At 42.9% G+C, this 27,413-nt stretch overlaps 2 protein-coding genes across 6 annotated transcripts in view; one reads left to right on the forward strand and one right to left on the reverse strand.

The window, feature by feature from the left end:
* LOC139828782 (uncharacterized) overlaps window positions 1-27,413 on the forward strand; it is a 266,478-nt gene that overhangs the window by 116,310 nt on the left and 122,755 nt on the right. The gene's annotated exons all lie outside the window — the stretch shown is intronic.
* LRRN1 (leucine rich repeat neuronal 1) lies at window positions 2,000-25,688 on the reverse strand. Of its 2 annotated transcripts, XM_071813189.1 has the most exons (3): window positions 25,406-25,688; window positions 11,340-11,493; window positions 2,000-9,697 (listed from the first exon to the last, which is right to left on the reverse strand). In XM_071813189.1, exon 3 carries the CDS (start codon window positions 9,477-9,479, stop codon window positions 7,329-7,331), a length of 2,151 nt encoding a protein of 716 aa, XP_071669290.1. In that variant the 5' UTR covers window positions 9,480-9,697; window positions 11,340-11,493; window positions 25,406-25,688; the 3' UTR covers window positions 2,000-7,328. The 2 variants fall into 2 exon arrangements, with proteins under 2 accessions (XP_071669290.1, XP_065701678.1); XM_065845606.2 differs by lacking the exon at window positions 11,340-11,493.

A 27,413-nucleotide genomic window follows, 5' to 3' on the forward strand; every position in this document is an offset into this window, starting at 1 on the left:
ATGGGGCTGCTTCCACGTCTCAGAGCTGAAAGGTGTGCAGGGAGCAAGGCTGGCAGGACAAGGGTGTTTTGAATTTTCGGGTGGGTGAATGCTGCTCTCTAAATATGGACTTGGCCTCCCACCGACAAGAGCTTCTCTGGGATGTGAGGCAAGTCAGAAATTTTATGAACAATATGAATTATACCCTCCTCGCTGGCTACATAGAGCTGTCATGGCAGCCGCTTTTGGACATATTAATACAACGTGCTCGAAAACTCAGGGTCCAGAGAAATGAAATCAGGTACCCAAATCTCTTGGCCTTCATCTGCTTATATAGTTCTCTTTTTCTTGCAGTAGTATTTTGAAGCTAATTCAGCTGCACGTTTACAGAGTGTTTTACTCGTACACTGGAGAGCACCAGCCCCTGAGGGATGGTTGCTGCGAGTGAGGCCCTGGAGAGCAATCTGGAGCAGCCAGGAGAGAAGAGCAAGTGACCTGGAGCTCACTAGTGCTTGTGCCTGGAAAATGTCACCTCGGGGCTGTGTGGGCACATGGCTGCAGGAGGTATCTCCAGGTTTATTGAAGGCCAAGGGATGTCACACCAAGGACATAACGTGACCAGAGTCCCCACCACCACTCAACATCGTGTTGTGTGTGGAGAGAGGCTGTGCCGCCTTTGCTGCCAGCAGCCTGGCTGCATCCAGCCTTATTCCCAGGGGACTGTCTGGCTCTATTACTGTGCTCCTGATCAAATTCAGAGGAAATTGGGTCTTTCTTCTGTTTTGGTGATACAACAACAAAGGTTAAGGCTGAGGCTGTTTATGTTGCTCTATTAGGAGCAAGGTCTCTTTCCTCCTATGGGAATGCTCTGAGTTGAGGCCCAGCTTTGCGTGGCTGCTTAAAATTAAACCACTGTGATTTTTAGCAGTTACCAGAGTTTTTGGCATCTAGGCACAGCACAGATCTCCAAGAGCCACCCCAACAAAAACTGCTCTACTTTTTGACAGAAAGAGCTGACAACTTGTTTATTTTTCAGCAAAAGGCTAACGCACATCCATAACCTGTTACTGGTTGTGAACTGTGACTTTCAGAGATGCATGGCGTGGCAGCCTTGGTACATCGCCATGTGAACCGTGTGTCACCATGTAATCCTCAGACGTGGGGACTGGCATGGTTTGTTGTAGCCTGGCTGAAAGCGTTCGTGCCAGGCTGCAGCAGCTGCCTGCACATCTGTATTCTCTGGGCCTGTGTTGATTTGCAGTGAAAGACAAACATGTAATTGAGTATAGGATGTGTAGTCCTTTTTTATTAGTAGTAGTATAGAGAACTCTTCGAATGGAATATGAAGGATAAAAGGGTAATTTCATACCTGAAACAAAAAAAAAATTAGTTATGAACACTTCTCTTGCTCATGTTTTAGAGCAATAGGTTTGTAAATGACCTGTATTATTGGGTTGCACAGCCCATGAACACACTGTGGAGTCTTTGGGGTTGTTCACGTTTAATGACCTTGTTCAAACCTGAAAGTAGTCAATACTTCAGTGATCTTTCTTCTTTGTTCCCCACCCTGATCTTTTCTGATACATTAATTCTTGCTTGAAATCAAGTCCGGCAGAACAGGCTGCAGTAGAAAGAGCTACTGTTTAAAGGATCTGCCAAGAGCTTTGACTCCATTGTGAGCAGAAGCCTGGAAATGCAGTTTTTAAAGTTGTAGACCTTATATAGATCATGGCAAATTTGTAACTCCACTGAGGATGACAGGATTTAAATCTCCCCCCACCCCCCCCCAATAACTGAGATCAAAATTATGGTTTCCAAGTGATTTCTGAAAAAAATTCATGTTAAAAAATTCCACAGAAAATGCTTCACAGCTGCTCAGAATTAAAGGAAAGTTAACATTTCCAGCTGCACTTAAGAAAAATCTCATTTACCTGATTTTGCACCTAATGTTCCACTAACTTAATGAGATGTAAGCTCTCAAGTCATTTAGTTGCTTTTGAAAATTTTACTTAATGACCAGTTCCAGCTTTTCCAAAGTATTTATTTTCATGTATTTCAAAAACTGTTGTTCTGACTCTTCTGTTGTGATTCAGCATTCCTTTGGTCTACTTGACATAAACATACAATAGTACAAATTTCATGGTAAACCTCCTTTACCTTACTAGAAAGAAAAATTAAGTCTTTTGTTGCTTTTGTGCCAGTGGAAAACATAACAGAGGGTCGTAGTGTGCTCAGGAGTAAGGGCGGATAAAGAACTGGAGTGGAGGGCCATGGGAAGATGGTTGGGGTTTTGCTAAGGTTGTGTGCATTGGCGGGGAGTGGGGAGGTGACAGGCAGCACATCCTTCATCTGACTTGGACTGACAGCGGCCAGCAAGGTGTCCCAGGGGAGACAGCTGAAAACCACGAGAATTAGGTGAAGGGGGAAAGGTTGGTGGAGAAAACAGGCATCTGCAAAGTTAAATATGAATTATAAGTCCTTTAGTGTAATCTCTCGAGAACTTGTGATGACCCAAGCTGTGAAGGATTTGCCCTTGAGTGGCAGAAGAGCGCGAGGCAGGATGAGACCGGGGGAAGGCTGACTACAGGGTGGATAAAAGTTCTCAAATGTGAAAACTTGCAGTAATTACAGCAGAAAAGGAGAAGATTAAATGGTTGACAGTTCAGGGGAAACACAAAACATTCATTTCTGTATGATGCTGCAAAGAAATGTTACCTCGGGCTTTTGGTAGTGGTAGGATTTTTTTTGCAGGGACAAGGGCTATGTGCAACAGCATTTGGTATCTCAGCTCAGGCACTCTGGGTTTTCTGAAGAAAGAAGTTTGATGTTCACATGTCAGGGTTTCCACAGCTGTGGGCGCTGGGGCTGCAGCAGTTGTGCCGTTGGCACGGCCTGAGAAGGAAAATTCCAGCAGCAGCAGCAGTTCCTGGCACTCATTTTGGTGGTGTGTCGTGGAGCAGGATCACGGTGTAGCAAACAGCTGTTCCTAGTGTGGTAGGTATTGTGACACAGCTCCTCCAGCACCAGTCCCCTATGCCTGTCTGCTTTTCCACCACGACTCACGCATTGTGCACACGTCCATCGTGATGCTTTGCAGGATGGCAAGATGATGACAAGTGTCCCATGTGGATTGTTCTGTTCCATACAGGGTGCGTGGGCTGTGGTGGAGATGGTGCAGCAGCCCCCAGCTTCCTGTCCCACTTAAGTTCAGGAATTTCATTGCAGTGGTTTGTCTTGTTTTCGAGGTTGCCAGCACAAAGGAAAAGGAGTTGCCCAATTTAAACTCAAAAAAACACAAGAAGATGCTCCTTTTTTATCACCTCTGTCCTAGATGGTCAATGCCAATATGGCAAGTTCATGAGTTTCTCCCTGGATCTCAGATTTGCTGACCTATTTCCAGTTTTAACTTGTGTATGAAACCAGTGGTCCAAACTGTTGTCCTTTTCTCTTCATAACTTTGTTTTAGGAACTAAATGAGTAAATATTTATGAGGCAGGGCTGGAGGGCAGATCGTGGCTCTGTGAAAGTATTGGTGTATTTGTGCGCTTCATGCCAAGACCACGTCCAGTATCAGTCGTGGTTCATGGGTGAAAATATCCCCTTTCAATCCAACAGAATATTATGATTTGGGTGAGGAAATGAAAAGTGGATTTAGCTGGAATACTGCATACTACATTTGAGCGAGCTATTTACTCTTCAGGAGACTGAAATATTTTATTATTGGGCAATCAAGTAGAAGTAACACTGCAGAAGTTTAGTTGGGTATGAAATACCCACTCTTACACAGCATTTCTAAACCGTTAGCCAAATGAAAGATAACAACGTTTTTTCCCATACTGTTATTAAAGTGGCCAGCCTCAGTCTCTGGTTCTGAGCAAACCGGGAGTGGGGGTTTTTTGTCTTCAGTGAATAGAAGATGCAAATACATTTTGAAGGCAATTAGGCAGAGTATTTTTATTTTTGCTTACAATAAACTGCAAGCAGAAAACTGCTAGCATGAGGTTGAAGGTTATTTACTAAGATTATATGCCACATGTGATTAATCTCTTACACACTTTTTTCTTTTATTAGCAAAATTTTAGATTTCCATGAGATCTGTACAGAATTCTAAGGGGTCAGATTACAAGGCTGGAAATAGTTCTCCCTGGTGGCTGTGTGTGCAGAATGTCCTGCATTCATTAGGTGCTTCTTGTGGCTCGGCTGCTCTCAGGTAACCCGCGTCTCTCCTGGAGTCCCCGCGCCATCCGTACCCTGATACCTGCAGCTCAGCACATCCTGGAGAAGTGTGTGCCTGTCATAAGGCCATTGGCTCCTGCTGTTCTTCAGCAGCATTGCTCTAAAAAGATAACAAATGACATAAAACTGCCAAATAGGTCTGCAGGGAACAAAAGGCCCATTATTTCCCCAGTGGAAAGGAACACGATGAACATTGCTTTACTTCCTGTACCCCCAGCCGCTGGTGGCGATTGCTGATGGGACTGTCGAGTGCTGCTTTGTCCTGCTGTCCCTGCCACCTTCCTTTTTGCCAGTCACTGTGTTTCTGAAATTGCCCAAACTACAGAAGATAACCAGGAGAAAACCAGCCACGCACACACACACATAGAGCAAAGTTGTCAGTGTGGCCTGTCTCCACCAGGCAGGACTGGTTGATATGAGCACGTTCAGGAGGCAAGTAGATCCCCAAGTTGTGTGTAACCCGGGACGGGAGGTGGGCACAGGAGGACGAAGAGCAGGATCGCTGTTTTGGAGCATAGCCCCATGCTTAGGTTGGCTGATGGCGATAGATGAACCAGCACCTTGAACCCAAAGGGATGTGTTCTTCCATGAGTTCAATGGAGGCTCAGAGCACCATGGGCTTTGCATGATCTTCATCACTTAGTTATGGTATAGCTGTAGAGGTGCTGCAGGAAGCTGAGGGGATCGTGGATCAAGGGCTTTGCTCTGCACCATCTGACACCTGCTCAGTTAATTGTTTTCTAAAGGTAATTTAATGATGTCATGCAAGTTGGAAGCCATAATTTTGCTGTCAGCCTTGTCCTGTGTCCTTTTCTCAGGAAAAAGGAGAGTGAATCTTCACTGCAAAAGAGATCTCGGTTTTAATTCATCATGTCTGCTATAATTATTAATAGAGGCAGTTTTAAGGTTAGAATGGTGTAGAGACAAGATGATAATTATTGCTCTGAAGGTATTTTGGAGAAAAAGGCAAGAAGAAATTTTCCATTAATGTTAGAAACAAATACAGAAGGTGATAAATAAATGCTTCCACTGTGGTATTCCTCCATGATCAAAAGACACTTGCCTAATCCTAACATCTAATTGTCACCTGATTAAAAATGTATGAGATCTCATGAAAATATAAAACATTGTGTATAGCAGCATAAGTACTTGATTTAAATGCATACTTAATAGCTTCACTCGGCTTTATGTTGAAATGCAAGACCAACAAGGCATGTATCCAAGAGATGTACTGAAGTTTTTGCACCAAAGCAGCTTATTAATGAAACTATGCTGATAACTTTTTAACTGTTAGACAGTTGGCTGAAAGGGAAAAAGAAGTTTGAAGCTATCTGTAAATTTGGAGGGGTCTTTGATATATTTGAGAAGGTAGCGAGTCAGAAAACTTCAAACAATCCCAAAACCCGGGCACATCCATTATTTTAACAATTAACTTTTACTTACCAAGAACGTATTTGGTATGTAAAAACATTTAAAAAGTTGCACATTGATAGTGGTCATAAAGAGTAGAAAATTCTGTGCTTTCTGCTGAGGGCTCTGGTGTGGCTGGAACCACGTCCTGCACCAGAACCCGCCCTGCTCATGACTGTGCAGTCCCTGCCGAGAGCTTGCATGGATTCAGAAAAGACAACGTACAAAGCTTCTGTAGGTTCAAGTGTAAACTACGCATTTATATTATACCCAGTGCACACAGAGAAACACCGCTGCTTTCTGAGGTTTTGCACTTTTACCATATTAATTTGGTAAAATACTTAGAGTAGGCATTAATTTTAAGCCTGTAAAAAAGACAGCTTCGCACTGGACCCAAACATATGACTTTGTTAGTTGTAGCTATCTTAAATCTCTGCTTTTGAAGGAATGTTAATCCCATTCACTTTTGTTTGTTTTAAGTATATACCAGATTCAACTGTTTTATTTCAATTTCGTAGCACTGAGTTGTTTTCTTTGACCTAATGATCATAATGACAGCTAAATGTCAGCTTCATTTATATCTTAGCTCAGAATATAAACACAAAAGTATACAAAAAGCAAAATGTTTTGTTACACACTCTGTGAGTTATTTTTGCTGTGTGCCTTATGCCAAACAGTTTTGATTCTGCATGTGACTTACAGTCCAAAAGCCATACAGATACATTTTTCTGATTAAATTCTTGTCAATATTTTGCATCGAGTGCAGAGAAAACACTGCTGTTAAAATATATGCCTACAAAAAAAAATTGGAACTTTGTTGAAACGTAATTCCATCAAGAAAAAAACACGATATTTTTATATAACATTTTGGATATATTTTATGTCAAAACATGATCACCAGTCAAACTAGTGACATCTAAACCGAATACATTATTGTGACTTCTAAAATAAAAAACTGGAACCAAGCTAAATTTATTATAGCTCTGCCTTCACTGAACACCATGTGTTGGTGATTTAAACACAACAAAACTCTAGTATTCTTCAAAAGTGTCTACTAAATATAATAAAAAGAATAAAAGAACAATTAACATTTAGTCTGTTACGTTAAAAAATTGGATGTACCTATTTCTATTGCCTGTTAGCTTTACCTAAGCCTTTCCAACTACTACAAAAATAAAAAGAAAAAAACAAAACTCATTGTTCAAAGTCAAAAACATTCAAATCAGTTGATACAACATTACAGTACAGTCAGCTAACGTCATCCAAGGTCTCCTGTGCTCAGTGTATGAGTCCGTAGGTTCCAGCCTGAGGTCGGTGCAGTTTCAGAACCGTGTTTGCGTTGGGAGATCCCGTGCTCCACCGATGGCTTCAGAAGAATGGGGTTGTGCTACTGTGGGATCCCAGGGTCACCCCAGCCTCTGGTTAATTTTATTGAGCACTGTAGTTAGAACAGCAGTAAGTTTAGCACATTAACTAAAAAAAAAAAGGGGGAGGGGGGAAATCGGAAGCTGGGTGAAGCTGCCATTTGTGTCAAACAATTGCGATACGCTATACTAAAAAATTCTGAAATATCCACCTGTCCTCACCGCTCTGCCACAAACTAGCAAAGTCAAAAATACAGAAGTCTTCAACTTCTCATTTTTGCAGAATAAAGCAAAAAAGTCTTTGTGCTCCTTACTACCAGAAGCAAAATATCCTCTGAATTACCACATGTAATAGCTTCTGGATGTGTCAACTTGGGTCGGCTTGGTCTCTGCAGAACCATCCTTGTCCTTTTCACTGTCACCTTCCCAGAGATTAATGAGTGGCGGGTAGAGCTCGTTCAGTGGGATTGAAGAGGTCTTTTGCATATATTTTTTCAATGAGTGGTGGTAGTTTTTTCTCTTAAATCTTTTTGCAATATAAACAGAAATGGAGGCGAGGCTGATGACAGCAAACATGGACCCCATTACTGCCGCGAGAGCAGTGCTGGTATCTTGGTCTGAAATATCTAGTGCAAAAGCTGCATTTTTTGTTGTAACATTAACGCAGGATTTCTGTGTTTGCTGATGGATATTTGACACTGTTAGACACACTTCATAATCGGTAGATGGTTGTAAATGCGTGAGGTTATATTCATGTACATCAACCGGGACCCTCGCAGTGTACGTAATGTGCGGGTTGTCAATCTTCATAGTGGCCGATGACCACTTTAAATTGGAAGTCATGACATTGGAATTAACTTTCCAAGAAACTAAGATTGAATGCGATTCAGCTTGCTTAACATAGATTTTCAGAACCTGGGTACCATCCAAAAGCGTTCCGTTCACCCGGATAGTAGCGACCCTCGTGTCAGCCCCTTCTACGTTTTGAGCAACACAGGTGTATCTCCCGGAGTCTTCAACCTGGATGTTGGAGATTTCCAAGGTGCCTTCACTACTCAGCTTGTACTTGTCAGACAGACTTTCGACAGTCACTTTATTACCCAGAGGAGTGACCCAGTAAATTTCTGGCTCCGGTTCTGCCATGGCCCGACAATCTAAAAACACCGTCATGCCGATGTCCAAGTTTAAGTGATTTGGAAAGGTCTCATGAGAGATCATTGGAAGACACTGTTCGTTTGAATCCTGTGTCAACACTTCCTTCACCTGCTGGCCTCTGTATTCTGGAGGCATAGCACAAAACATGGATAGAGGTTCCATGAAACGGATATTGGTTTTGTTTGAGTTGATCCAGTGAATGACACAGTCGCACCTGAGCGGGTTACTGTGGATACTGATCTCGCGCAGGTTTGGAAGGGATTCCACTGTCTTTTGGTAGACTGCATTCAAGGCGTTGTTGTTCAGCATGAGGCTCTCCAGGGCAGGAACGTTGCGAAATGCCAAGCGATGTATGTAAGACAGCTTTGGATTGTTGGTGGCTTCAAGCTTGGTAAGTTCAGGCAGGTTGTCCAGCGCATACCTATCAACAGAAACGAGTTCTCCCATATTATTGATTCCAAGCTCTTTCAATCTGAGCATGTTTTTAAAATCGCCTTCTTGTATTTTGTGAATGGGATTTTTGTTGAGATCCAGGAATTTTAAATTTGGAACTTTCTCAAGTGCAAGCTGAGGAACTTTTACCAATTTGTTGTCATAGAAGGAAAGACTTTCAAGACTATCCAAGCCTACCAAGGCATTGCCAGGAATGTCTGTGAGATACATACCTGCCAAAACTAGACTCCTTAAATTTGAGAGTGGTTTGAAGTTCATATCTAATATTCCAATCACTGGATTTTCTCCAATCATGAGAATCTCTAAGTTAGGAGTAGAATCAAACCAACGGCTGTCAATAACCTTTAATTTGTTGGAGTTGAGATGTAATCTCAAAAGATTCTTCAGGCCAGTGAATGCATTTGCAGAAATGCTGCTGATCTGGTTGTGATTTATATACAGCTCCTGAAGATTGCAAAGGTCTTGCAAGCAGTAGTCGGTCATCTCTGTTATCTGGTTTTCCTCCAGGTGCAAAGTAGTAAGTTGAGTGAGATTAGAGAGCCCCACATCTTTGATACTGGTGAAGTTATTTTGTGAAAAATCCAATTCTGTTAAATTAAACAGCTGTTGGAGTTCATCTGTGGTCCTTGCAATGTTGTTGCTTTGTAACAGAAGGACTTGAGTGTCACTGGAAAGATTGCTGGGGATTTTTGTTAATCGAAGGTCATTGCAGTCAACTGTTGTGGCTTCCCTGTATGTTGACTGTGGTGTAAACCAAGGCCTGATCTCACATACACAAAGCTGTGGACATTCGTTACTCTGTACGGAAGACTCAGTTAATGAATTCATTAGCAACTCTAGCACCAGCTGGCAAACAGTTAAAACAACTCTAAGCTTCGCCATGCTGGTCAGCCAGTGAGTTCAGCTCCTCAGCCCCTTAAAGCAACAGATTGAAAGTGTAGTTCGTTATCAGGCAGAAAACATGAAGCTTAAAGTTTAAGGTGAAAGGCTTGGACATCCAGAAGGCTAAGGATGTTTTTTGGAGTTTAGAGAAGTCTGAAGACTCTCAGCTGCTCCTCTATGTTCCAGAATCTTCTGCAAATCAGTGTCTGAAGACGTTCCTGAAAACAGATTAGGGTATATGTTATGCTCATCTCATATACGGTTCATACATTATTTAAGTTCTTCATCCTTTAAAGAAAAATATGTGAAAACAGTCATTATTTTGACATTCATCTCGCTTACGAATATCCTGATCTGGTGTAGTTAAGTCATGTAGGGTTTGGAACTCTGGTCTACATGATAGTTCCCAGGTGAGGGACTGTAACCATGTATGCAGTCATCTGAAAATAAAACTTTGGGATACGTTTCAAATTTACTTTGCAGTATTTGGTTGAATGGCTTGAGAAATGCTGAAGACCGAGGATGTGTCTGTGAATGCAGCGAGGTCTGAAACGGGCATTCAGAGAGAAATCCCGATGGGAGTCGGGGCCAGAGCTGTCCCCGGGGCCCAGGCCTCAGGTGGGTGGGATTAAGGCTCAGGAAGGTGTTGGTTTATAAGGTTCAAGCCAAATGCATACGAACTTTGCCAAAATTCTTCTGAGTTAATCAAATCAGTTCCAGATAACAGCTTAGATTTAATCCAGCTAAGCACCAAACAATAACAGTAAATTTGATCAAGTGAATATACTGTCTATATTTTAGCTGTTTGTACTGCATTCTGCATCATACGTGAATCATTTAGCAAAACTGCAAATTACTGTGTAAACCACACAATGTATATCTTCTTAGCCTGAAGTTAGGCATGCAATAGTATATTCAAATTAACCGAACAGTGTCTAGTGTACCTCAGAAAATCTCTTCTGTCGTGGATCTTTAAACACATATCCAAGGAAAATCTAAGAGCTTAGTAAATTTTTTCTCATTGTTACTTTATTGAAAAAGTAAACTCTGGGAAACATTTTGTTGTCTACAAACCTATCACTGCTGCTGTAAAAAGCAAGGATACACATTTTAGAGTTTACGCATATGTGTAAAAATGTGCAGTCTGGGGCGTCTGCTGTTAAATAGCACAGCTGTGGGTCTGCCAGCTCAGAAACACGTTTTGCCGATGATGCCGCATGAACCGATTTTCTCCCACTAGCACTTGTGGTGGTGGCTCCTCATGCCTGGCTCTGTTCCTCTTGGCTCATCGTGCACATTGACATTGGCAGATCAAGTCCACCTTTACGGTATTTCACTGTGAAGGTTAAACAGGTTAGTGCATGTGCTCAACAAGCCTTGAATTAAATAAAATAGAAAGCATAAGCGAGCAAGGCATGTGACAAATCCAAATGAGGATTTAAAGAGCAGACCTCTTGAAATCTGAGGTGACGTGAAATCTCATGCTTTAATGACTGCCGTTGAGACTTCTCAAATAGAAGTTTTGTCTTTCTATGTAACTAAAATGATCGAGTGGTGCTGTATCTGAGACAGGGTACATAACAATGATAAACTGTAATAGCAGAAAGCAGGAAAGAGCATCTTTTTCAATTAGAGCATAGTGAAGCCTCAGCCTAGTCGAAGCCCACAAAAGGTATTACTATATAAAGTAATAAAACTAAATACAGCTTTTAAAAATAGTTTTAAAATAGTTATCTGGATAGCGGTGACAGGAATGCCATTTATACAATGCTTTTATTTCAAAATCTGATCAGTATATTAAATAATGAAATTACAGTATTTTATTTTAGATGATGATATAATGCTATAAGTAGAACACACCTAATAGCATTTTTCTTTTGGCATGCTGTTATTTGTTCTGTGGTTGTGTTTTGGAAGAAGGGAAACACGAATGTCAGCCAGAAAGCATTTGACCCTGTTGAGCTAGATTTTCTCTCTGGTAGCTGAGACTTGAGTGAGAGCTGAGAAGATGGTGCTGGAGGGGGAAAAGAACAGATGTAGAACAAACATGCCTTCTCAAATAACTTTCAGCTGGTGGAAGAATTAAATAATACATTAACTGCATTAACAAAAAATCCAAACAGCCCCATAATAGTAAGAAATATATTAACATAGAGTGATGAGGAGCTGAGTTATCCTGACTTTAACGGATGCTTCTCTCAATAAAAATCCATTTGTAGCTGACCCAAACTACACGGTTCTAGGAATATTGATGACATCTGAAGTTTAATTGATTTAATTCCAGATTTTTCAAATTATAGTATTTGCCAGTTAATAATGGAGGCAGTGATTTCAGGCAGCGACAATCCTGGACAGGAGCTGGAGCTGCCCGGAGCTGCCCCTCCACGTGGGCCGTTCCCCCCAGGCTGTGTCTCTGGTCCTGCGAGGCACCAAATGGAGCCGCGGCACTGGGGGCAGCTGCCGGCACCAAACCAGACTCCACTACAAGAGGCAATATCGCTCCAAACATTCCTGCCTTCACAGTCCCTCCTCTTTTTCTAAGTAGATGAAGAGAAAGAAGTCCATGACTTTTAAGGCCATGGGCCCTAATGGTGTTTTAGTACTGATTTAGCTCTGATGTAGTTACAAGGATCGTGTAATACTTTAAAAATGAAACTGCCCGAAAAAGACTTCAGAGCTTCTTTTAAAATATATCGGAGCACATCTAGATTTTGAAAAAAAAAATTGAATTTGATCTCTCCTTTGCTGAATATTTATATCCTCTTACTTGCACATTACATTTATTGTTCATCCTTGGTAAGAAGGCATTTCTGTTTTTATTGAATGGAGTTCTGGGTTTATGATCTCTGTAGCCATATGATTTTACAAGTTACTAGTGACACTTTCCCTTCTCTAGCTATTTTCTACTGCAAATGGATTTAATTTTCTTTAACTGGAAAATGTTCTTTAGAAATGACCTGCACATTACTGTCTCCAATCTCCTCCAGCCCAGGGCAGCTTGGATGAAGCTATAAATGAAAATCCAGTGTAATCAAAAAGTAAATTCTGATCGGTTCCACGTGCCCCAGTCCATTTTAGTGTGGTGCTTATTGGAATGGCAGCCTAGAGGCCACAGCAGGAGGGAAAAGTCATGGACTTTTGCTTTTGCCGCTACTTATGCTCTAAACCCCCATCCATCGTTCTGATAAAAACCACAGGCAGCTGTTATCGGTGAAAAAGTGCACTGCAGTTTTTATGTAACTAAATAGCAATGGCCGCTTTTGTTCTGCCATTTATATCTGTATATGATATGCCTGACCATCTCAGCTCTCCTATTTCTAAGAAGCAGCTGCCAGCCCTAGGTGGTCACTGATTGCCCCTTTGCCCCTGGATGTCTCAGCTTTCCAGTCTTTGCAGCATTGGCAGAACTGGTCCCAGACTCCTCTGTCATGTTTAGTGTCCAAAGGAATAAAATAACACAATGGTTTTCACTGAGAGACTATGTTTCTTGAATGTTAGACTCAGGTTTTGAAGTCCTATCTAGAATTATAATCACATCTTTCCAAATAAAAACTAGGCAAGATTCACATGTAGAAATTTTTTTGTGGTGGATTAATAGGTTTTGAAAAGAGAATTTGTGACAGTATGTGGTTCCAAATTGCCACCCATGAATAATCACCAAGCCCATGTGGAGAAACCAGGGATGGCTCCTGGGAAAGTTCCCAACTCTCACTGGAATCAATGAGACTGAATTGAGAAGAGTTTGTGTGTGCCCCTTTCCTGCTAGACATCTCAGCATTTTGCCCAGTGAGATCCTCTCTGTAAATAAGTTGGTTGTTCTGTTTTTTAAATATCTTTTTTTCTAATATAAACCTAATGCAGTATGTCCCTGGTAGCTGAGTGCTGTCCAAGCAAAAGACGAGTCAGGGGATCGGCTTTTGAAGGCCAGGGAATGTTGCTTAGAGAAACACCAGTTCCAGAACATGGTCAGAGTAGTAGCTGTGGGCTTTCTGGATTAAGGCAGAATATCAGTTCTCAAAACCTCTGTTAGGACAGAGTCATATCACAAAACCTTCCCCCCCCCTGCCCCCCGGCAATGGTATTTAATATGGGTCATGTGATTGATAGCACTTTTATTTCTGTGTTACAAATACTGTGTGAGGAAACTTCCCCTAAACAGTAAAGGGGGTATTATACCTTCTTTTGGGAGATACTGAGTTTGGAAAGGAGAGCTTTTAGCATTCTCTGCCTTCCCAGTCATTTATTAAATTCCTATTTTCTAGTCTATCAAACCACCAGAACAGTTATAATAGCTGTTAACTTGATATCAGCAGAAATAATGGTTAACTCTATAGGAGAGACATGGAGGGAATAACTTTACTAGGGCTTAAATAAATGCATTTTCTATAGCACCTCTCAGTACCCACTGTGTGAAGAGACCACATTTCTGCCCACAAGCAGAACACAGCGGCTGTCTGGGATACCAGCTTGTTCATCTTTCTTGTGGGCAGAAAATGGGATTATCGTTCCTGTGCCTCCCGTTCTGGAAATGCAGCAGGGAGGTTTGTACGAGCCTTCCCTTTCTGGCTAGATTTTTAAACACTCTTAAATACTGAGGATTTGTTTGGCCCAAGAAACAGTGATGGTGAGTGTTTGGTTATGGAGCAGAAGATCTTTCATTTCAGCTTTCCTGCGGGGTGGACAGAGGTTTGTGCTGGCAGCCGCAGCACTGCTGGTGGCTGTTAAGTGTCTGTCTAGTTGTTCAGGTGATCCAAGGAACAAGTGCATTGAAGTCCACAATGCAGTAAGAGAAGAATATGAAAGGACAATTGGGAAATAATCTGTTTATTAAAAGTTTTCATGGTTAACTTGCCAACTAGAAAAAAAAGAGGTATTTATCTTCTTATTACCATGAAAAAACGTTTAAGTGTTGTCACTTCCTTGCCAACTGTATTGATGGCCACTATTTGGATGTCTGTTTTGAAAGAGCGATACTACCACAGAAAATCTTCTCTCTCCACAGTTAAGTGGTTCATTCTTGCAAAATTTCTTTTATTTTGCAAGTTGCATCAGCACAGATTTTGGTTGGCAGCTGTACATACTAAATGTGCCTGGGTAAGAGTTTGAGGGATCAGATACATGAAGAAAATTACCTCCGGCTAAGACAAGCAATTTATTTTGCGCTTGCTGTGAGCCAAAAGCACACACTGATCCCCGGTACCTCCCCATCTCTCCACAGAAACATTTTCGTATATTGCGCCTAAGCAGTGGAGCTAGTCTTTTGGAAAATTGCATGTTGTGCTAATGTTCTGCTAATGACTCGTGCAGCTTTCTTGTTTCCCCATCATCATTTGTGAAACTACTGCCATATAAACACGCTCTGTCGTCAGCCAGTTTGGGAAAACTTGGCCTGGGCTTCTGCACCCTGGATTCTGGTGGGTTTTAGGAAAACGCACATTAAACAGAGCCAGCCCAGGGACCTGGAGCGTGCGGCAGTGACCGAGCGTGAGTGCCAAGGCCTAAGAACCAGCAAGGCCGCAGCTGGGACATGGGGATTAATACAAGCGTTAGTGTGTAGTCAGAGAAAGGAAGAGCCTGTTCAGACAGGGGACACCAAAGGACATTGGCTTGGCTGGTCTGACAGAGACGGAGCCTGAGCAGCCACTGGTGCTACAAACGAGACTGGAGATGAACCAGCCTGTTGTGAGCAGAGGTTGAGTTTGTTACGCTCAGGTTAAGACAGTTTGACAAGCTTAAGGATCAAATAGTGTGTTGGAGGTAAAAAGGGACATGCCTGGCTTTGAGCTTCAGCAGGGCCTTTGCAGTGCTGTAGCCACCCATCTTCTGTAGAGAAAAACGGAGCCATTGGTGCCAACAAGAACCTTTGCTAGTGCTTTAGGAGAGAGAGGCATTTCAGTACTGCCGCCTGAATATGGACGTGCACCCGCTGCCTCATGCAAGTGAGCACAACACAAAACCTGGTCTAAAATGTTGTGTTAATAAAAGCAGGGCTCACTCCAGGAAAGAGCATCAGTGACCTGATACACCCTAGAGAAAGAGGCTGGACTTGGACTTTGAGTTTAATAACCAGGATATTTACAGCAAACATACGGAATGGGCTCCTTTCCCAGGAATCAGATTTACCAGTGCGATCCTGTCTATTTAGAAAAATATTGAGGAATCATGGCTGATAGTAAGCCTTTTATACTGAGGTTTTTAAAGTCTCCAATGTCATCAGGAAATAAGCTATTTACAAACTGAATTGTGCAAAATACAGAAAAGTCAAGATGAAAATGACGTGAGTCGGTTGGAAGAACATACCAGAATCTGAAAATTGGAGCTGGTTATTAAAAGCAAAGACAAAAGCAGGGCCTGTAGGACATGTAATAATGCTATAACGCTTCAAAACACATCCTCAGGGATTTATAATATTTAATGTTTGGGGTTTTTTTTCCCCCTGCAAATAATGCCTACTTTTTCTTTTTGTTGGTACACACTTTCAATCAAAATAAAGTCAGTGTTTACTTTTAGGGAAAGCTCTGGTGAGAAGGCAATTTGCTGTATTTCAAGACAACCTTAGCATGCTTTATCTGTGTTCTTTTGAAAAATACTAGTCTTATCTCCACAGAAGAAATGCGAAGAACATCCTATTCATAATGCCTGCACTGCAGAAACAGCGTATTATATCTTTAAAATTCGTAATTTATTGGGGTTTATTCTTCAGACTTGCATCTGATACAATGTTTTTCATTAAAATATTGAAGTAAATTGGAAGAGAGAGAAAAATTATTTTCATTCACACCCCGATCTTGAGTACAAGGGGCTGGATACCCTGCAGGGTATATGTACTGTATATTGACGGCCCATCAAATCAGCCATGGAATTGCAACCCAGCTTCTGACATCTGTTTGAAAATCTCTTACAAATTACCATTAACAAGTCATATTGGAAACATCAGGAATAATAAGTGCTTTCCAAACAGTGGGTTGTCAAATCACGCAGTCTGTTTTTTTTATTCTAAAAGAAATATTTCTTTAGGAAAGAAAAAACTCATAAAACAATTCAAAAGCCTTGAAAACCTGAAAGGCAAGATATGTTTGCACAGTAGTAATATTCTTACATTAGAAACCCAACTTATCTGCTTCCTTACTATATCTGTTTTCCTAAAATAGATTACTCTTAGGACAATATGGGCTGTTCTTTTATTGCCCATGACTCTAGTTTTCATGTCCTGCTACACAGGGTCCACCCTGTTCAAGATGAAGAGAGTAGTAAAGCTTTTATTTCATTCAATGGAGAAGAACTGTGTCTATGATTATTAACCTCATTCCATGTAATTACCAGATAAAATTATTTGACTAATAATTGACAGCCAACCCAGTAACTTCCACTGCCGGGTTCGGAGCCAGTTTCAGCACCTTCCTCCCAGCCCTTCCCTCTGCACCACAAACCCCCAAGGAAATTCTTCCATTTCCACCTGTACATGCTGTAATGCATGGACATTTTTAAATGCAAAGGAGAATTTAAACCTAATTGCTTTTAGCTCATACAGTGTCTAAAATTTACAGAGCATAACTAATTTTGGAATACCTGTTTCAACTACTTTTTTCATTTAGTGTATCTGCTGGCAGAGGAATGAAAGAGGACCAAGACTAGAGAAATACTGCTTCATCTTCTAATCATATTTAAAGAACAGAAATGCGATTCAGTCTTGGCATACTTGGGATCTCAGAACCACATGGAAGGATCTGAGCATCTTGTTACCTGTGGGGGCACCTGCCCCATGAGGATTTCATACTAGAACTCAGATAATCTCTGCTTCTTACTATCTACCAAAATCAGTATAGTTCAAATAAATTTAAAAAATAGCTCTAGAAGAACAAGGGCATTAAGAGATTGGGTTGGATTTTGGAGTAGAATTTCTATTTGGGGTTTTTTTTTGACTGCTTTGAGGTTTAAGGCACGGTGTCTAGTAGATATGGTTTTAATAATCATGAAGTAAGGAGTATGTGAGATATATTTTTAACTATGAGAAATGTGGATGCCAGAAGTCCACACGATTTTGATGAAACAACAGAAAATCCTCTCTTTTTGCTGACTGGGTTTCTGGCAGTGGGATTATTTTGCTTCCTACACAGTTCTAGATCAAACTCCAGTTTTGAGTCATTCAGGATCCCCCACAGTTGGGAAAGACCCCAGCATGTAAGTAGTTGTTACTACAAAAAAGGATGCCAAAAAAATCCTGTGCTATAGAAATGGTAGCAAATAAATACAAACTGAGTCAGTAGCTGAGTATATGTTTATAAAATCAAACATAATAGTGCGGGCTGTAAGAAATGCATAAGACCTGTTATTAAAAAATATATGTACGTCTGTATGTGAATGAAATACGCCAGTCATCTATAGCATCAGTTGTTTATCTTCAAGCAAGTCCTTGTTAACACTCTATGTTGATAATTCAATTTCCTGTGGCTGTACTATGCTTAATTTTCAATTATTAGTGATTTAGTATTAAACTGTATTTTACTGTTAGCCTACATCTATATCTACACAGTTTATACATGTAATGTGCTTACACAAACTTCAGGCCTTAGAATAAAATAGACTTTTATTGATTTTTTTTCAAGGAGTCATACGCTTGCAAGATCAAATTCTCTCTTTCTGAGCGATATTTACATATAAAATAAAACCATACATTGAACTGACTGATAGGGAGACACCTTACTGTTCACTCAAGACTGTGAACACACCATTGAGAAAATACATTGATTTATCATGAGAGGTGCTGAGATCTAATGTAAAGGTTGTTAGCACCAAGACCAAGATTTGGAACTCAACTGATTCAAGAGAGGATATAAATAATTCCATTAAGTGGCCCCAGATTTGGGTTTTGTACTTCTGTGAGCCAAGACTTTACTCTGAACTAAGCAAAAAAGTTGTTTTCTCTCTCATTAGCTGTATTTTATGTCCCTCCGCCACCCCTTTTCACAAGTCTTGCCACCCTTTCGAATGGGCTTCTGTTTCGTGCAGAAAATGGATCAAAATCTTGCTTTGAGAAGTTCTCAAGATGAAGAGAGAGAAAATATGTCATATTTAATGTATTTGCATGTTTAAGAATAGACCTATAAATTGTTGCTTTAGCTTTAGTCCTCAGTCTTGTCGTGGCAAAGTCAGCAGCTTTTCCACAGATGGGTTTATTTCACAAGTGCTTGCAAAATATACAGGTACTAAAAGTGCTGCCTATTGCAAAAAACATATAAGTTATTTCTCTCAAAATTTTAAGTTATTTATGCTTTGTAACTGAAGTCTTTGCCTAATTAATTCAGGCACAATAATGTTTAATTTGTATATATGCTAGACTTGTTTTACTTAAGGGGGGGAAGATAAAGGAAACCAATGAACTTATAAAGAACACTTACCTGGTTTTACTCAGTGCCTTCTACAATGATGAAACCATTTTAAAGTCCTGTTTTCGTACAGCTATTTTAAAACTTTTCTTTTTGTAACTAGTTCACTTAACTGGTTGTTCATCTATGGGTAAAATAAGTTATTTTTGCAATGCATTTATCAGTCATGGTAATGCTATTATGAGTGGTGGATCTGCATAACTATCAATATTTACTCTATTTCTGTTAGAGTGATTGATCATTTGTAATTTAAAAATTTAGCAAGGCCAGTCAGTAGCTCATCTGCATCCTAGTAATTATATGCAGCACATTAGCAAGGTATGCATTTATTAGGCATTTTTGGACTCACGTAATCAAATAAATCACATGATGCATGAAACAACAGAAAATGTAGGATTCATTATATCGGTGATAAACACCTTCAAATTACAAAAAGACAATCCAAGCTTTGATTGATCTGTTTTGAGAAAATAAAATGCTATTCTACCAAATCTTGAACACGCTCAGTAATTCTCTCTGAATAACTTGTATGAGTTTCTAGATGTTACTGAGCCTGGAACTACAGCAAAGCTGGGCTGGGTCCGACGGGTTTGCCTGCCCGGGACGGGACCTCGTGCAGCGCCGGTCGTGCTGCTGCGGATTTCAGTGTGAATCCAACGGCACATAAAGACAAACTCCCAAGATTGCATTTTGCTTGGTGACTCAAGTTACGTTGACTATACAGAAGTAGTTATAAATTAAATAAAATTGAGCATTGAGGACTATGTATCAGGCGGCAGTAGAGAGGAGAAATCCAGGGAATATTTCCTGTGAAGTGAAACAGCCTCCAGTCTTCTCCAAACCATTAGTGTTATCTTTAAAACTTGACTGATAAAATAAGGACTAGTGACCTCTGGTGAAATACAGTGGAAGAGACAAAGACAGCACTGACAGAGATGGAGATCCAGGTTAACTGCATTGTCAGCAATGGAGTTTCTGCAGGTTTGGAAGGTGTTTGTTGAACACAGGAGAATATGCTTGTGGTCTCAGCATTGACCTTATTGTGCCTTTGGTGTTGAACATGTGTATAAGAAAACAGAACTTGGTATTTCTGGCAGACAATATTTAATACACGCACAAGGAGTGTCAAATAGACACGCCAGCCACATCCCTACAAAAGCGCCCCCTGTCCCAGTGTCAGCTCTGCCATGTTTCAGTCCTGCACTTGACTTTCAGACCTCCTGCTTGTCTACAAAAGCAACTCTTGAAATGAAGTGAGTGACTCCCAGCTGACAGTGCTGGTCTCAGAAGTGGGATGTGCCTGGCCAGGCGTGGGGGGCCACTGGGACCTCCCCACTGCTGGTCCCAGGGACGGGGACACCAACACTGTCCGGCTGGGACTCAGACTGCCGGCAGGATGGGGCAGCGATAGCTCCCACCCACCGCAGTGGAGAACCAAGCTGGTGGGTAGATCCTGCTCTAATGCTGCTCCTGGAGTGTCACGGTGTGAAGAGCAGCACCCACCCTGTCCCCTGCCTGGGGTTTTGCTCCTTTCCGATGCAAGAAGAGCCCCCTTGGCACAACCTACCCATATGTTACCCACCCACCTCCTCTCCGGCGCTGCGGGACACAGCGGAGGGCAGGGAGGGTTACAGGAGCATCGTACCTGGCCAGAGGCAAACCCTGCCAAATACCGCCAGGGGTTTGCTTCGGAAAGCAGTTGGGACTCCTGCTCTGATCAAAGTTGGCAGATGCATAAATTGCTGGATTCACCAGAGTTTGTTAAATTAAATACCTGGAGATTAGAAGCTAACAATCTCTGAAGTTTCTAAATAAAACCCATAAGTAATCTTTGCCCTCAGTGTAACATGGACAGCTTCGGTTTGCAAAGCAGCCGGGGAAAATACTGTCCTGTGTTACCACAGAGGACTAAAGGGCGGCACCTTAGAGGAGAGAATTATGTCACAAGAGCACTGTACCTAATAAAATAAGGGAAAGCACTGTTTCTCTACGGCACTTTTATAACTTCTGTGCATTCTCAGTACAGCACCCTCTTAAATATTTCAAGACTGTCACAATTGCTTTGCCTTTTCTTTAAACTGAAAAAAAAAAGCAATAGGTACGTACACTATCTCAAATACTTGATCTTTAGAAACTGTGCTCCAGGGAAAAACATAGTCCTGTTCCTTTGATAATTCTGCTGTCTGAAAAGTCAAGAAAATGCTGGCTTATATCACCAAATTAAGATCTTATAAATTACAAGGTGAAGTTATAAAAACATTTTACAGTAGAATTTAAGAGCAGAGACTTAATTCTCTTCCCACTGATGCCAAAGACTTCTGCCATCTTCAATGGGAGGAGAATTAGGCCAATACAAAATAGGCCAATCCAGTATTTTCCTTCAGTGCCGTATGTGGAAAAATGAACACACCATCCAAATCACAAAACAAAATTTGTATAAAGTTGCAGAGCTTTAAGCAGCAATGAATAAGAGAACAAGGTTTAGAAGAACTTTTAATCTGGGTACCTCTTAAACGTGTATGGTGACATGTTCTCTTCCTGACCTTCTGAAGTCTGTTAGTGGAGGACTGAATTACTCAGCTAGAGGAAAAGATTGAGGGGAAATCCACTGACTAACTCAAGCACATCCTCAGTAGAGTGCTTCTTATCAAGGTGGTCCTTTGATTTCTCTTTGCAGAATTTAAGCACTCCGAGTCTTAAAAAAACCACCATTATTTACTGGTATGGTTTATGACATACCAAAGTCAGTTTCTAAGACAACTCCATGATTTTCTTTACTCTTGCCTGTCTTTCGTGCCATAGCATGTGCGTATTAAGAGACAAACCTGAGCATGGGAACACTTTTCAGTGGGATTTCTTGGGTTTCTGCAGAAGCCCCTGATGGAGCAGGCATGGGGGGTCTGGTCCCGTCCTGCCTCTGCTCCCCATGGACCCAACAGGCATTGCCAACCTGCCTCACACAGCTGGGGAAGAACCTTTTTGGCTCCAAAGTTGTGTTGTGCGTAGACCTTGCTGTGCCACAGGTTATTTTTTTAAAAGATGTGTTTTGTGTCTGCCATAGCATTTAAGGCCTGATCCTGCTAATTCCCTCTTGACTGGAACCTGGCATTCACGATTCCTGGGAGCACCACATGTCTCCCAGGACGGTATTTCCAGAGGGGAGGAGATGTAAAAATCAGCTGTTGCGAGGCTGAAATGCAGGTTCCCTGTCAATTAGCGTTATATAAACAGACAGGAGGAAAAATGGATTTATGTACTTCCAAAAACTTTACATAGATTTTCTTCAGTTCGGTGTCTACAAAATGTCTGCCAGGAAAAAATCTGGAGCTTGGCAGGATGAAGCCTCACACGTGTATTGTTCGTGTAACTATGGTAACCCACAAATGCCACCAGTGTTTCCATTTCATACACAAATGAGGGGACAGCTGTGGCGACCACATGTCTGCCAATGGAATAATATATGTGAACTAGGATGGCTTGGTCACAAAATTACAACTCATTTATATTAATCAGGGCTTCAAAGAACAGACACCTCTGTAGTTACAAAGTGCACAGTAAAAGCAAGTGATTTTTATTTCTGAAAATGTGTGGCTCTTCAGTAAACATTTTCAGCATCTTGCTACTTTGCTGGTTGGAAAAAACAAAACAAAACACACAAAAAAATGTTAACAACCAGTTCTCTTCTATATATGCCACTTCTTAACCTTTTCCCTTTAGTTTTGTCTTTTTCTGATGCCCGATCCTAGTCTGAGCCTGACACAAAGCCCGACCTGGGACCAGGCGCGCGCCAAGGTGTTCGCCTGAGGAAGCAGCAGTTCCAAAAGGTGGTGTGGTACAGAGCTGTAAACCATCTACCAAAGTGAAAACACCTTTTTTTTTTTTTACTCCTTAATAATCATTAACGGAAGTAAAAGCGTCAAAACAATTCATACAGGAAATTCAAAACAATAATAAAAAAATCATTTAAATGAACTTGGAATTTGTATCATCCCTCACAACAAAAAGTCTGCAGACTTCATAATGCAAATAAATTACCTTTTCAGTGAATATTAAACTATGCAAGCTGCAGTACCAGTAATACTTGACGGGGGTTATGATTCATCCAAGGTGCTTTAAGTGTCCCTACAAAAAATAATAATAATCCTGAGCGGGTGGCTGCGCCTGCCTTGGCAGCGGGAGCCGCTGACAGACGGATGCAGCAGGAGCCCAGCACGCCGATTAGCAAAAGTTTTCGCTGGGCTCTGCAGTGCCACGGTGCCGTGTCGGAGTCAGACAAAAGGCTGCAGCATCAGCTCCGCGTGGGCTGCGCCTCCACGCTGCCAATCCCAGCGCAGGTAGTACTCCTTAAATACCCAGGGGTGCTTCACATTTATTGATGATACGACGATTAAAGGTTTAACTAATACTTATTTAAATGATCACATTTTCTCCGTGAGCTGGAATCAAAGGCACATATGACTGGTTTTAGAGCAGGGCTTCCTAGCCTCCACACTGGATCTGTGCCTACACCGCTGTCTGAGTTGGATGTACTCAGCATTATTCACATAAATAAAGGCCTTTCACAGTAAACATTTAAAAGTTTTTAGCTTATCATAATCTAGGTGACTTGACACAAAAATCTACTTCCTTTAATAATCAGTAGTTTACTCATATCTGTTCTAGGTAAATGGAGAATACTTCATAGTCATCATGGTAACTGGTGTATTAAAGTCCAAAATGCCCAATAGGATATATAATTTTATAGGGACTACATTAAAAGTTATCTTAACTGTCAAGGCAAAAGTTACACTTCAGCTTTCACAAAGCCCAGGTCTCACTCTTTCTGGGCCATGGTGTGACACCATGGTGGGACAGGAGGATAGAAAGGATGAGGAAGATGCTTGGGTACCATCTGTTTGCCCTGGCTGCAGAGGCAGAGCAGGTGAAGAGCCCATAGCCTGACTGAATATAACAAATCCTCTACTTCGAACTGCTTTGTTGCCCTGGAAGCTTTGTGCATTGGTTTTCTTTCTCTCAGCATGTCTTTCAGATTAAATTAAATTCCAGCTTGCAGGACTTTGAGACATACTTCAGTAGGACCCTCAGACAGCAGTCAGGACTGATGCACAATGTGACTTGGGTCTTTTGAAGTGTCTGTGAGATCCCCTTATGGACACCTGCATTATTCTCAATGAAACGTTTATAGTCTTGTTCAGAAATATCAAGTTTGTTTTATAGGGATCCTGTAAGACTGTAGGGAAAAGACTTAAATGTTCACAAACTAGTTTTTATTGCAGAGATTCATTACTTAAGAGCTATCACAGAGCTCCAGGACAAAAATACAAGCACCCTGTGCATGATCTCTTGCCTTTGGACAACATTATTGTCTACTTTGAATTTGATTCTGTTACTTTTCCTTCCATTGCCTAGTGGGAAAAATGCACCGAACCAGCACTAAATAACTTACGGAAAGATGTAAAATAGCAGGCCAACATCTGTTGTGTTCCCCCCGGTAAGCCCGAGCCCCCGGCACAATGGGCGTTCTCTCCCCTCTCTCAAAGGGGCTTTACGAGGCGGGGGGGCCGCTCAATGGCCCCTTTGACAGCAGCAGCCCCCGGCGAAGGGGAGGTGAGTGGGGCCGGTCGCCCTTTGTCTGCCCGAGCGGGCCGGACCGCGGCCCCGCGTATCTTTTAGGGCAACCGACTTATAAAAAGATAAACCCAAATCCAGCCGCCGGTGCAGAGGGGAGCCGCGGAAGCCCCTCTCTCTGCCGCACAGCATCCCTGCCACACGCCGAGTTTTAAATGCCGCCAAACGGCAGGAGCAGAGGTGCGAAGCGGCCGCTCCCCCAGCATCGCCCCGCCAACAATGGCTTTGGCCCCGGGAAGAAGGTGGCGGAGCCGCCGGTCCCGGGCAGCCCCGCTCACACTGCGCCTTTATGCCGTTTTCTTAAGGGCTATTGTTACACTGAAGACTCCTTGTCTTTTCCCATTCCCCCGTGTGAATGGATGAGGCAAGACATCTGCCAGGATACGCTCCCATTCGCATGCAAATCGGCGGTCGGGGACACCGGCAGCTCTGCCGCACAGGCGGCACCGGCTCCGCTTCCCGCCCGCGCTGCCCCCGCCGCAGGTAACGGCCGCCCCCCAGGACACCGGGCCCCGTGGTCCGCAAAAAGCACCAATAATTAACAGCAAAACTGCACGAGGGGAGACCAGGAGCGATGCTGCAGCTTCCGCTGTTTCGCGCAAACACCGAATCCACCGTCCCCATCGCCCGGCGAGGCGACACAGCCCCTGCCCCGGGGTGGTGGCTCTCCGTCCGCACTGGAACCCTCGCTGCCCACTGGAACTTCCCCGGCAGCGGCCGGGGGGCGCAGGCTCCCCCGGGGGTGCGACCGCTACAGCAAACTTTCCTCCCTCACGGCTCTGGTCGGTGCGGGCCGGGCCCCCGGGGACTCCCGCCGGATCGCACCGAACCGCGGCGGCCCGGAGCGGAGCGCCCCGTGGGGCGTTCGCAGGCACGGCTCCCTCCCTCCCCCAGCTCGGCGGCGGCACTTACCGGCGGCCGGGACTCGCTGCCCGCGCACCCGTCGCTCTCCCCCGGGGCTGCCCGCGGCGGCCGCTGCGCGGGGGGCGGCACATCCGTTACTGCTGCCGCGGTTCCACCGCGCCCGGCTGCGGCGGCTTGAAAAAGGGGTGTGGGGGGGCGGGATCGATCCCTCCCTCCTCTAGGAAAGGAGGAGCGGCGGGAGGATGCGGTGCCGCTGTCAGCCGGTGTCCGCCGCCCGCTCTGTGCCGCCGCCGGCGCGCACCTGGGTAGGCGCCGCCGGTCAGCTGACGGGCTGCGCCCCCATTGGCCGCCCCGCCACCATCTGCGCGGGGCGGGGCATGGGGGCGGGGTCGGCTCCGTGAGTGTGGGCTCCTGTGTTGCTAATTAATCATCGTTAGGTTTCAGAGTTAACAGCGCAGTTTTTGGCAAACGGTAACTGCTGTACTGCGGTCGCTTGCTGTGCCCTGAGGCTAAAGCGCAGGGTATTGCTAACTGAGGCGTTTACAGAGGGGAATTTTTCCCATAGGTAAGTAAAGCAGCATTACTTGCTGAAATTACATTTGCATATTCTCTATGGCTTGTTGAATGAGAGCTTGTTTAATTAGTTTAGAGGAAAAAAAGACTGACTCCAACACTAAGCGTCATTTAACCCCAAAACACAAGGATTTAAAGCTGTCCATATAAGCCCTTGGACGTGTTCAGCTTCCTATTCACTCCCAGCTTTCTGTCTTGTCTCTTTTTTCAGTTATCTTAATTTGGAGTTATCAACTTGTACATTTCCCTATGTTTTCTTGTCCTGACCTCGGTCTTTACCCACTTTCCTGGCCAGGTTCCCCAGGTGTGCTGGGGGGGCGTTTCTGCAGGTGAGCATCAGAGTTTCTGCAGCCTAAAGCTGCCTCAGGGGCTTCCCTCAGGTACCGCAGTACAGCGCACGCACAGTCACACAGGGCTGTGGTGCCTGTGGAAATGAGGGTGCTCCAAGTACATATCCTGTGTCTGAAGCCTCGTGTCAGATCTTCAGAACAATTAGTCTGTGTTAGATAAAGGGGTTTCTGGCTGGACTTGATGCCAATGGTCTGCTGAAGTTTTGGCAGTGGTATAAGTCAGCATTTTTTCATAACCCTTATATCTATGTTTTCTATTTTTTTATTATTTACTGAAGGGAACCGGGTCGTGGGAGGATGCTGTACCCATCTCTTGTGCTCTTTATTAGCATAAGATCATGGGGATTCTGCATATATCAACAGACAGCCCTATTGCTTTTTTTGACAAACACCCCAACAAAGCAAACAGCCTACAAGTACAGGGGATCATTCTCACCCTTGTGCCCTGCACAAAGCTGTTGCAATCACATAAGCAAATCTGATGAGCCCAGCCTAGGAAGAAGATGCTGGTGTCCCAGGCAGGCTGAGCCCAGCGCCTCCTCCTGGAATGTGCCAAAGTGATGCCTTCTCAGGAAATTATTTTTAAAATTGGTTTGTGAATTTATAGTCAGGAAGGCCCTTAACGATAAGTTAAACATGTAGCAAATACAGTTTTTAGTTAATGCTTTGGATTTCCTCTTGAGGCACTGAATGTTTTCTGAAAGTCCAAATGGTCATTTGGATGACATTAAAAGTGAAGTTTTTCATATTTAAGGAAATTGAATTTTCAGAAAGAACTTATCAGTGTCATCCAAAAAGCTGCTTTTCATTCCACAGAGTCTGTTCCCATCAGTCCAGATGTTACTTTTCCCATCTATCATTTATTCCTGATGGGGAAGTAATGTAATAGCGGATGCTGCTTGGAAAATCTGCTGTGTTGTGAATGGCTTCAGTTCTTTGCTGTTCAGGGCAGGGGATTTATTTTCCCTTTCTCAGTGGAGCAGATCCATCCTTTCACACCGTATTAGTTACATTCAATCATCTTGCTCCTCTGCAAATATTTCTTTTGCCACACAGAAAGGATGGGCAGCCCCCACGCAGCCATGTCCCTCATGGCCTTTGAATGGGCGTTAGTGTTTTGAGGGAATGGTCTA

The sequence above is a fragment of the Patagioenas fasciata genome, chromosome 10 (assembly GCF_037038585.1).
Source record: "Patagioenas fasciata isolate bPatFas1 chromosome 10, bPatFas1.hap1, whole genome shotgun sequence".
Taxonomy (NCBI): Eukaryota; Metazoa; Chordata; class Aves; order Columbiformes; family Columbidae; genus Patagioenas; species Patagioenas fasciata.